Below are 12037 nucleotides of genomic sequence, written 5' to 3'. Positions count from 1 at the left end.
AACAGTCTCAGGAAGCCTGGGTGGCTCAGTTGAGCGTCTGCCTTCGGCTCAGGTCATGATTCCGGGGTCCTGGGATCGAATCCCTCATGGGGTGGGGGGGGGTCCTTGCTCAGCAGGGAGTCTGCTTCTCCCTCTCCCTCTCCTTGCTGCTCCCCTGCTTATACTCTCTCTCTCAAATCAATAAATAAAATCTTTTAAAAAAATAAATAAAAATAAAACAGTCTGAAGGATCACACATGTAAAGCTTTCCAGAAAGACTTTAGGGCAGGAAAAGCTGAGGAGGTATGTATGCGTCTAGGACAGGAACCTTCAGAAAGAAACCGCATCCGTGGTCTCCTGCCGCCGGGGGCAGTGATTATGACTCAAATGTTTGTTCTTCCCTGGCTCCTTCCACACCTCTGAAAACATAAGTGCTCTCACCTAGCCAGAAGGAGAGCCCGGGCAGGCGTTGGCACTGCAGCAATGGAGGGGCTCAAGGAAGGAGGCAAAAGGGAAGAGGTGGTCCAGAACCTAGGCTCAGGCTGTCTGGAACGTTTTGCTCATTACTCTTGTTTGCACACGCTTGAACGAGCTAGCACGTGTGTCTGGGCACCATGCAAGGGAGGCTGCAGCCTGACCTCACCGTGCAGGAAATGTCGAATGCAAGCGGTGGGGAATGGGCCGGGGAATTTGCCTTTGCCCTTAACTGAAAGGATAGGAAGCAGCAATGAGAGAAATCCCTTCCAGAAAAATCTAAAAAACAATGGGTCAGATTGATTAACTTGCAAAATTAGATGGACTGGCAAAGAAAAATCCCCCCAGAAATCACCAAGTTCGGGGGAAGACGGTGAGAAAATTTAATGCATTAGAATAATTTACACTAGAAAGCCAGGCTGAGGCTCCCACCAGACCTGGCGCCCTCCCATCACATTACTCACCTTGGCTCCTCCTCGTCTGACTGCCCCGGGGACCCCTGGCTTGTTTTACTCCCAGATGGATCCTAGCCCCCGGCACAGTGCCATCCTTGATCCATCCTGCATTCTCTACTTCAAGGGTCAGCCCCTCCACCCCCAGCTAAAGGCCACCTCTCCTCCCCCTAACACTCCATTTGGTGTCTTCCCCTCTTGGGGCGCTGGGACCCCATGTGCAGGTCTTACTTCCTCTAACTCAGTGGAAGTGATCTGAGGACAGGACTTATGTCTAATTAATGGCCTGTCTCCAATAAAACCACCAGAAGAGGCACTAATTACTCAATTAAAGGCAAAGATGTAAACATATGGTGATTTATGAAGCTTTAGTCCGTTTTCATGCTGGACAGCTATGTCTTTCTTTCCCCGGACTCTCAGGCAATCAGCACGTTAGGAATTGAGTATCTATATGTGCACTGGAGATATAATGATTAATAAGAAGACACAGACCTTGCCCTTCAAGGAGCTGGCCCTTGAGGTCATAGGGTCAAGTTGACCCCAGATACACACCAGGTTGGAGGCTGGGCTCCATGGGTGGTGGACTCTGAGAAGGGGACGGTATTAATTTGCTAGGGCTGCCAGGACACGGTGCCACGGACCGGATGGCTTAAACCACAGAAGTGTATTGTCTTACAGATCTGCAGGCAGAAGTCTGAAGCCAAGGTGTTGGTAGGGTTGGTTCTTTCCGAGGGCTGTGAGGGGAGGCTCTGTTCCAGACGGCTCTCGTTGGCTTGTAGATGGCCGTCTTCATCCTCAACGGTGTTCTCCTTGTATGTGTGTCTATGTCCAAATGTCCTGTTTTTATTAGGGACACCTGTCATGTTGGATTAGGGCCAAACTAAATGACCTCATTTTAACTTGATTAGCTCACAAAGACCCTATCTCCAAATGGGGTTACATTCTGAGGTTCTGGGGGTTAGAACTTCAACATAAGCCCATTTGAGGGGGACAAAATTCAACCCATAACAGAGGTTAGCAGGCAGCTTGCTTACTGTGGGGTGTCCTCAGGATCAATACCTGTGGAAGGAGGGGAGGAAGCAGGAATAGGTGGTGAGAGACTAGCACAGCGATATGGGGCTAAGAGCCTCAGCTGACCCCAAAGGGAACTCGCTCGAGCTAGAACAACCCTTCGGAGTTGACCCAAATTGGGCCAAAATGGGCTTGCATTTATACCCCTAGAGGAAGGGGTCTAACCTTGGCTCTCTCCATCAGAGGCAGTCCCTGAAGGAGCTACAGCAGGAAGCTGCCCACAATACGAGCCCTTCCTCATGGGGCGGGACACCACAGCCTCGAGCACAGAGACAGGCTCAGCAGAGGTGCTGTGGACGTCGAGCGTCAGGGTCCCTCCCCATGGCAAGATCGGGGAAGATGTCATGCAGCAGGTGCCATTTGCCCCTGAAAACAGGGTGGGAAGGATTGGCTCGCGAGAAGCCGACAGGGGGCTCTGGGGACAGTGGGGACTTCCCATTGGGAAAGAGAGGGAAGAAATGAAGCATAACTGTGGGAGGCCCCTAGAGGCAGCTCCAAACTTTTGCTGGAGGCTCCAGTGGGAGTTCCTCTCCAGGAGCTCCGGTGGGGGCCTGAGCTGCCCAACACAGAGGCCGCATCTCCGGTTGGCAGGTGATGGGAGCCACCGTTGCTTCTAAACAGGACAATGACACCATCAGAGCCACGCACGAAGAGAGTTCCAGAGCGGCGCTGTGGGAAATGAGTTTCTGGTAGGAGAAGTGATGCGTTCTCACAGTGCCGGGGGAGGAGGGAACGCTGCTCTGGAGTGGCAGGGGTGGACCGGTGGGGACAGGAGAGGAGGACTTCGGAGGGAGACACCAGGGTGTGCCAGGGGCAGCAAGGGAGAGGGAGGGGAGGACTTGACCTGGGCACAGGAGATTTCCAAGCAGAAACGTCGGGACGGGAGCAAATTTGAAAGAGAACAGTTTCTCGGGGGTTACTCAACAGGCAGTTGCAAATGTGGGATGAGAATCTGAGAACCAGTCAGGGCTGAGATAACGGGCTCAGAGCCCGGCCACAGCAGGAGTCCCAGAGAGAGCCCACACATGACCGGTCTCAAGGGACCTCCTTCTGGGAAGGCAAGACCAAGGTAAACAGCCGTCTGCCTCAATGTCCAATCCCACCTGCAGAAGAGCTGACCAGAGCGTGTGGCTGCCGCTGGGCAGCCGGGGCGGGGCGGGTGGGGGGGGCGCTTGAGTTGTATCTTGAAGGAGGGGTAGAATCTGCTTAGGAACAGCAGATGCTGATGAGTAACTGGGGTGAAGCCCCAAAGACCTAACTGAGCCCCGAGGAACAGAGAGAAGCGGCTGGAAGTGATAAGCGGTTGGGAGGTTGGATCCCTAGTTCCCGGTACAGACGGAATAGAGGGAAAACGGGGAGCAGATGAGGTAAAGGGGGTGCCACGGACTGAACCACAGCCCCTCGCCCTGGCCTCCCAAGTACTCCACCTGCTCCTTCACTGGTCTCCCCTCCCCCACCGACAGCCCCTCCCCCCCATCGAGGTCTGGAACTCACTTTTCACCCCCATACTTCTCTTCCTACCACATGCCACGCACTCTGCCGGTTAAGGGGAGCTCCTAACCTCAGTATGGACAGAATCTTGGCTCCTCATTTGTCTGCTGGAGAGCCGGGGCTGCCCTTGGACCAAACTGAGATTCTGGGCTGTTCTATAGGGGGCACAGTGGCCACGCAGGCGAGTCCACTGATGCTAGCCCTCTACAGGCGGCCACAAGGATCTCGGCAGCCGAGGGGAGAGACTCCCCCTCCACAAAACCCTTCCGCCTTCCATCCGCACCAAACCTCACTCTCAGTGAAGGATCTGGAACTACTTGGGACTAAGGAATAACTGGTACGGTTCACTAGGACCTTGTGTGGGAGAGGAAATCAAGGGCGGGGGGGGGGCAGTAGGCTGCATCGATTGCATTGCTAGCAATCCCTAGAAAGCGTTTCCATCCTCCGAAGTCCTTTCTCAGCGGCTCACCGGAAGTTCTTACTGACCAGAAGTCTGTGACCCTTCTGTCAGCACCAGCTTCCCCGTCCGCTTGGGGTTCCTCCTGAATTCCCCATCCTCCCCTACAACTGCAAACTTCCATGCCTCCCCCTCTACCATTCAGAGTAGCTCGGCTCGGCCCCAGCCTCCGCCCTGGAGCTGTCTGGTCGGCCCCTCGGCCGTGAACGAGGCCTCCCTCCTCTGGCCTGCCACGCAAAGCTGGGGACCAGAAACGTGCACTTGGTCAGAAGCAGACGCGGACGAGCAGTGAGGCTGCGGGTCCCACCATGCTTCTGTAGGCAGAGGAAAAATCATTGTCCCCCTCTCCTAGGTTGTGGACAAGACCCTCTGTCATCAAAGATTAACAGGAGAAAAACAGACGTTTAATAACCTGTATACCTCCTGGACACCTGGGACATATTCCGAAAAACTGCGTTAACTCCCCGACGGAGCCCAAGCAAATCACCTTAGACCCCATTTCCAGCTAAAGACAAAAGGAGAGGTCGAGGGGTGGGGGAGCCAGCTGTGAGGCGTTTTGGGCAAAGCACAGTCTCCAAGGGCATGATTGTCATGCAGATAAATACCTCCTTCTCCACGAGCTGAGTCTTTGGAGATTGAGTCAGCCCCCTCTTCCTGGTACAGAGAGGCACTCTTACAAATGGAGATTTCCCTTATAGATGTAAATGCTTTTACAAAAAGGGTAACTTCTATTTGGTTTTCAGAGTTTCTCCTGAGTCTACTGGAGTTTTTGGTTTGTTTTTTTTTTTTTTAATAACCAGCTCAAAAGAATCCTTATGCCAAAGAAGCATATCTGCGGGTGGTAAATTCTTTGCCATAGACTCCGGGTCCTGGCTGCCAGGACCAGATACTGGGACCCCCTTCCTCAAACATCATTAAGGCCTAACCTTCCAGCGGGGGCAGGCTCCCGGGGTTTCAGGGCAAGCAGGGCCTCCTCTCTGGCAGGCTCAGGGAGACCCAGCGGGCGGCCCTTCCTTCGGGTTCAACCGAGCTTTCTCCTCTCGCAATGTCAGAAGGAAAGAGCCGGCCGTTCCCTCCTTGTAATAAAAGCCTCTGCTTATTTGAAGACAGTAGTTAAGTCATTCTTGAGCTTTCTCATCTCCAAACTAAACAATCTCAGCCTCTGTAACCTTTCTTGGCAAATTCGATGGCCCATATGCAGCGGAAAAGCAAAACAAAGCCATCTGATGGGGGAAGGCCTCCTATCTCCAGCCCAGACTCCGGGCTTTGAAACTCGGTCTGCACTCGGGTCTTCATTACACGCGAATTCAGTAGCTTCCAGCGGGCGAGCCCGCGAGAGCCCAGTGCCGCCGCTCCAGGCCCGGGGACGTGCAAGGCGAGGCTGCGTCCGTGCTGGGCCCCGTTTGCACCTCTCCTGTGCTCACGTTCCTGCTGGGGGACGAAAAGGTACCCTGGGGAGTGACCCAGGAGCCCGGTGTGCTGCAACTTCCGCCCGGGGCCCCTGGGGGTGGAACGGGGCCCCAGGAGCCTCCAGAGAGCCAGGCAGCCTGCTGGGAAGGCTGCCCTTTGACCCCACAGAAGCCGGTAAGACCGGTTTCCCAGGTACTCCGGGCGCAGCCTGGTAACCTTACCCTTCAGCCGGCCGAGGGGGGCACTTCCTGCTGCTTCTGAATGGGGAGGGCGCCTGTGCTGAGTGCCCTCAGCAGGGTCCCCGGGTCCCATTCAGATTCCTCTGGTGGTGCTTTTCCCCGGGTACCTTCCCCCCATTTTCAGTGGGCTGTCTCGGGGGACCCAAGGACAGTGTAAGCTCTGTCCTCTGGTTTGTGGACCCCGGGCCGCCTCCCCCTCAGCCGTTGTCCTTCTTTTGGTCTCCAGGGCCTTTTTCTTCCTTCAAAGGCCAGTGTTTGCCGTTCAGGCCAAGCTCGCGGGGTTTGGAGTCACCTTACAGGCTCCTACCGTCACTTAAGCAAATTCAACACACTTTTTAAAATATGGGGCGCCTGGGTGGCGCAGTCGTTGAGCGTCTGCCTTCGGCTCAGGGCGTGATCCCAGCGTTCTGGGATCGAGCCCCACATCAGGCTCCTCCGCTATGAGCCTGCTTCTTCCTCTCCCACTCCCCCTGCTTGTGTTCCTTCTCTCACTGGCTGTCTCTCTGTCAAATAAATAAATCCATAAAAATCTTTAAAAAATAAAATAAAATAGAGAAAAAGTCGTTTGGACGGTCCCAGGAATTCTGTGCGCCATTCCAGTTACACCCCAAAGTGGATCCGGAGTGCGAACCTTGATCTCTCCGTGCCTGGTCCTTCGCGCTTGCTGCTCTGCTCGCAACACCGACTGGCCTCCAAGGAGACACCGAATGGGCCAGTGGGCTTCCTAAGGAGGAGTCTTTAACTGCAAGCAAACAGAAAGCCCCTTTCCTAAGCCTGGAGAAGAGGCCGGAGGTGTGGAATTTCCAGCAGCAAGAAAGCCTGTCTCAAATGTGGTGCCTCCATTCAGGTTTTCAGGAGAAGCTGCGGCTACAAGAAAAATGGGCCCCGGGGACGACTTTAGAACTTAACAGCTCAGGCAGACGTGTCCCCACGGCGTGGCTCTTGGCTTAGAGCTCCACCACGACACGGGAAGCTGCAGGCAGCTCCATGTCTGGCTTCCTTCCTCTTGTATCCCCAGCACCCAGGACCGCGCCTGACACTTAAGTCACCTTCCTAAGTGTTTTTTGACTTTGTTGCAATATTTGAATTAACTCCTTAGGCCCACTTGGATATTTACGGCGTGTCTACTGTGAAGCCTATACTATGGATGGCAGGGATTCAAAAAGACAAAAATCACACTTTCCTTCCCTAAAATGTCTATAAAGCCACGGGAAGCACAAGACATAGAAATGTGGAATGTAAATAAAATACAAAATGATGTACCCCGACTGTGCCAAAGATATTTTCACAAAAGCAAAGATCCTCTTGCCAAACTCCTGTGTTTTCTAAAGCAGTGCTGGTTCCTCTAAGGTGTTAACGTGAAAAAGCTTTGGTGGTCAGAGGAATTCAGGGTCAGGGTAGGCAGATTTCTTTAACATAGGATTTCTTCAAAGAAAGAAACCAATCCTTACTTCACATCACATAAAAAAGTTCACTCAGAAATAGATCATAGACATAAATGTAAGAGCTAAGGCCATAAAACTCCTAGAAGAAAATACGGGAGAAAAACTTAGTGACTTTGCTTTTGGCACCAATTGTTACATGCAACAAATTAAGCACAGATCACAAAGGAAATCGTTTATTAACTGGATCTCATCAAAATAAAAAATAAACTTTTGCTTTTCAAAACACATGAATGAGAATGAAAAGGAAAGGCACGGGCTGAGAGAAAATATTTGCAAAACATACATATGACAAAGGATTTGTATCTAGAATATGAAAAAGAAGCCATTTGTAAGAAGACAAACAACACACTTTTTTAAACGGGCCAAGGAGCCGAACAGATACTTCACCAAAGAATGGATACGCCTGGCAAACAGGCACTTGAAGTCAACGTCATTAGTCATTAGGGAAATGCCAATTACAACCGCAACGAGATACCACTGAACACCCACCGGAGTGGATAAAATGAAAAAGACTGACCATACCAAGTGTTTGCAAGGGTGTGAAGCGACTGGAACACTCAGTCACTGCTGGTGGGAATGGAAAATAGTATGACCACTTTGAAGAGCATTTGGCAGTTTTTTTAAACAGTTAAAAATATATCTACCGTATGACTCAGCCATTCCACCCCAGTTACTTACAGTCCACAAAAAAATGAAAGCATATATCCCCACAGAGACTTGGTACTCAAATGTTCATCATAGTTTTATTTGAAATGGACAGAAACAAGAAACAGCCCAAAGGAACCCCAGTAGACGAATGGATTAACACACTGTAACACAGAAATACAATGGAATGATACTCAACAATAAAAAAGGAAGAAACTATTGTTACACACAGAAATGTGTTGGAATCTCAACATAATTATGCTGAATAAGAGAAGGCAGGCAAAGTACATACATATTATGATCCTAGGTACATAAAATTCTCAAAAATGCCAATAATTTATAGCAACAGAAAGCAGATTGGTGGCTGCCTATTGGGGGCAGAGGGTTGAAAAGCTGGAGAGAGGAACTACAAAGTGGCAGAAGGAAACTTTGGGGGTGATGTCTATGTTCATTATCTTAGCTGTGATGATAGTCTCAGAGATGTATAAATGTGTCAAAACTTCTCAAATAGACACTTTAATTATGTTCAGTTTATTACGTGGCAATTACACTTGGATAAAGCTGTCACAGAAGAAAGAACGCTTATCTTCTGGAGAGATACACTGAATGTTTTACAAACAAAATTATCTAACGACTGAAATTTGCTTCTAGATAATACAGGAGTAGGTTGTGAAGTGGGTGGTGACATCGATACAAGGGTGATATAAAGATGGGCCACGAGCTGACAGATGTTGAGGCTACGTACGTTCACGTACGTTTGAAATACTACACTGAAAAAAACACCTCCTAGAAAATGTGCCTTTAACTCTAAGCATGTGGTACAGCTTACTGCCATATTTCTTTCTCCAAAGCTTGCAAGGGACCTGGTTATTTTTTATTTTTATTTTTTTAGTAAGCTCTACACCCAACATGGGGCTTGAACTCAGGACCCTGAGTCAGGTGCTCTACTGACGGAGCCAGCCAGCCGGGTGCCCTGAGACCTGATTATCCGGACAGAAACCTCAGTAAGTTTTAGTTTGTTCCATAAAATATGTGTAAGCGATACAGTCCACGTGAATTGATTACCATTGATTTGAAACCATTAATGGTAATCAATGCAGGTCTTCTGTCAGGCTGAATTTTCTCAAAAAAGGAATACTTGGCAGGGGTTGAGAGGGCATCCTTAACAAGGAGGGCTTGAATTGCCTCAGGGCTGCCCTTGTTCAATCCTTTCTGGACGGATAGAGTGTACGTGCATCAAAGTAGTGAAATAATGGAGAGATGGACCAGGAATTAGAAAGTGGACCCTGAAGGCCTCCTCAGTACCCAGCTCCCGAAGAACAAGCATCGTTATCCCACACCCCCACAACCCTGCAGCCTCAACATTACAGCCTACAGTGCATGGAAAATTCCAAGCCTGCTAACAATTAGGACAGTGCCCCTCTCTAATGAAAGGGTCTGTTTGTGAAATTTCCTTGAATGTCTCATGTGTGAATGTGGACTGAACTCTTCTACATTAAATTCTCGGAGGATTTTACTCTCTGTGACGGTTTGATAATTTACAGCTAAGTGGAGGCATCATCCCAGGCTCGGTGCTCCTTGGCCAGCATCCACACGCGGGAGTGGAGACACAGGCATACCACCGCAGAGGCACTGGAGGTCATGAGAGCAGCCAAAGGTGTTGGTCAGAAAAGGTATATGGGTCACTCGACTCTAAAACCCACAGAGTTTGTTCATATGGACCAGGCATCCTGTTAAGGCCCTTTTAATTTTAAATTTAAATTTCATGTATACAGTGTTTGAAGAGATAATGCAATCTGGTGACTTTCAGCAAAAAGCATGCAGTAAGGACCTTTGAAAATTCTATTCTCTTATAAAGCAATAATAAAACTGATTTTAAAAAAAGTTAGAATCAGCTTTTTCAGAACTCTGGAAATTAACCAAAGGCTCGCAGCCATCCAGAGAATGTTTATTCAAGCAAAACAGTTGAATTTCCCTAAGAACGGTGAGCTTTGTGGCATTTTAACTCTCCCAAGCCCATCACCCTCTCTCTAACTACATGGTAGCACTGAAAACCAACAGCTTCCAATCATGGAAAAAACCAATCTGGTGGTTCTCTGGAAGACCCCACTTGAAAATCTGTCATTTAATCTGGCTTGAAGTTTGCTGAGTGTGAAAAGCCATTTCCTCTAGTGCATTTGTTAAAAACATTTAGAGGCAATTGTTTAACTTCACAGATGCTTGAGGCCGTGGATACCAGTTGGGGCAAACAATAAGCTAACCTAAAAATTTAAAGTAAAATCTGGGAAATGGGATGTGCCTGGGACTTTGAAAAGTTCTGACATATTCTGGGGGAATCTCAAAGACCAGGAGGATGAGTAAGACTTTGCACGTAGTCAAGGCTGTGTATATATGCAGAAAAAATAAAAAAGCGCTAACCTCTCACCTCTGGCTACCTCGGTATTCTGCACAAGCAGAGGCCAAAGTAGAATTGTCAGCTGCTTGGCTGAGTGTGGAAGGTACACCCTAACATGCTTACAGAGCACCTCAGCGAAGACTGGGAGACTTATTGGTTCTAGACCTTTAAGAAAATCTCTCTCCAATCATTAGCTGACCATTAACTAACCATGCAGAGCTCTTAGTACCTATACAGGACGAAGACTCCAGACTTTACAGAATCACATCAGAAAAGTCACTGAACAAACAAACAGCAACAGCCACAGACCCTGGGGAGTGGAAGGGAGAATATGATTTCCAGAATTGCCACCTTGTGTTATTTAAAATGTCTGAATGAAACATGAGAGACTATGGACTATGAGAAACAAACTGAGGGCTACAGAGGGGAGGGGGGTGGGGGAATGGGATAGACCGGTGATGGGTAGTAAGGAGGGCACATATTGCATGGTGCACTGGGTGTTATATACAACTAAAGAATCATCGAGCCTTACATCGAAAACCGGGGATGTACTGTATGGTGACTAACATAATATAATAAAAAATCATTATTAAAAAAAAAAATAAAAAAAATAAAATGTCTGCTGTTCAACAACAAAAATTACATGATATGCAAAGAAGTTAAAAATATGACCCATACAAAGGAAAACAAAAGTCATCAATGGAAGTCAATAGAAACTGTCCCTGAGGAAGCCCAGACATAGGACTTACTAGACAAAATCCTAAATTTACTTCAAAGAGCTAAAGGGAGCCATGTCTAAAGAGTTAAAGGACGGGGTGCCTGGGTAGCGCAGTCATTAAGCGTCTGCCTTCGGCTCAGGGCGTGATCCCTGCGTTCCGGGATCGAGCCCCACATCGGGCTCCTCAGCTGGGAGCCTGCTTCTTCCTCTCCCACTCCCCCTCCTGTGTTCCCTCTCTCGCTGGCTGTCTCTCTGTCACATAAATAAATAAAATCTTTAAAAAAAAATAAATAAAGAGTTAAAGGAAAATATGAGAATGATGTCTCACTTAACAGTACCCATAAAGAGGTGGAAATATAAAAAAGAACCAAATAAAAATTCTGGAGTTGAAAGTACAGTAAATGGAATGAAAAATTTACTAAAAGGGCTCAACAGCAGATGTGATCAGGTGTAAAAAATAATCAGCAAATTTGAAGAGAGGTCAATTGAGATTATCCAGACAAAAAAACAGAAAGAAAAAAAAATGAGGAGAAATAAACAGAGCCTCAGAGACCTGCTGAGCACCAGTAAGCATATCAACGTGCACACAACGGGGAGTCCCAGAAAAGATCAGGAAAAGAGAAAGGGGCAAAAAAAAAATAGTTGAAATAATGTTGCAAACTTCTTTTTAAAGATTTATTTATTTATTTGAGAGAGAGAGAGAGAGCGTGCAAGTGGGGAGCAGAGAGAGAGGGAGAGAGAAACTTTAGCAGACCCCACACTGAGCACAGAGCCTGATGTGGGGCTCAATCCCACGACCCTGAGATCATAACCTGAGCCAAAACCAAGAGTCAGACACTCAACGGACTGAACCACCCAGGTGCCCCAATGTTGTAAACTTCTTAAATTTTGTCAAAAACGTTATACTACGACCCCAAGAAATTCACCCATGAACTCTAAGGATACATCAAAGAAGATAACAATGGAGGAGTAGAAGAGCAAAACAGACATAAGACATATAGAGAACAAATAGTAAAATAGTCATTGTAAACCCTATTATATCACTAATTATATTAAGTGTAACTTGGTCAAACATTTCAATTGATAGAGAATGGCAGAAGAGATTTAAAAAATAACATGAACTAACTGTATGCTATCTGCAAGAGACACACTTAAGTTGAAAGACACAAATGGGTTGAAAGTAAAGAATGGAAAAAAGATATATCATGCAATCAGTAATCAAAAGAGACCTGAACGGCTAATTGGATAGCAGATAAAAGAG

At 48.0% G+C, this 12037-nt stretch overlaps 1 protein-coding gene across 2 annotated transcripts in view; it reads right to left on the bottom strand.

Moving 5' to 3' along the window:
- Nucleotides 1-1622: 1622 nt before the first annotated feature.
- Nucleotides 1623-12037, bottom strand: part of BCL2L11 (BCL2 like 11) — a 123947-nt gene continuing 113532 nt past the window's right edge. The window contains exon 5 of one of the 2 annotated variants that reach the window (XM_040623188.1): nucleotides 1623-1964. In XM_040623188.1, the coding sequence (XP_040479122.1) occupies nucleotides 1920-1964 (45 nt within the window). In that variant the 3' untranslated portion in view covers nucleotides 1623-1919. The remainder of the gene's footprint in view (nucleotides 1965-12037) is intronic. The other variant, XM_040623190.1, reaches the window with a different exon arrangement.

This window comes from Ursus maritimus, unplaced genomic scaffold (assembly GCF_017311325.1).
Source record: "Ursus maritimus isolate PB19 unplaced genomic scaffold, ASM1731132v1 scaffold_6, whole genome shotgun sequence".
NCBI lineage: Eukaryota > Metazoa > Chordata > Mammalia > Carnivora > Ursidae > Ursus > Ursus maritimus.
This window is presented reverse-complemented; position numbering and strand designations above follow the sequence as displayed.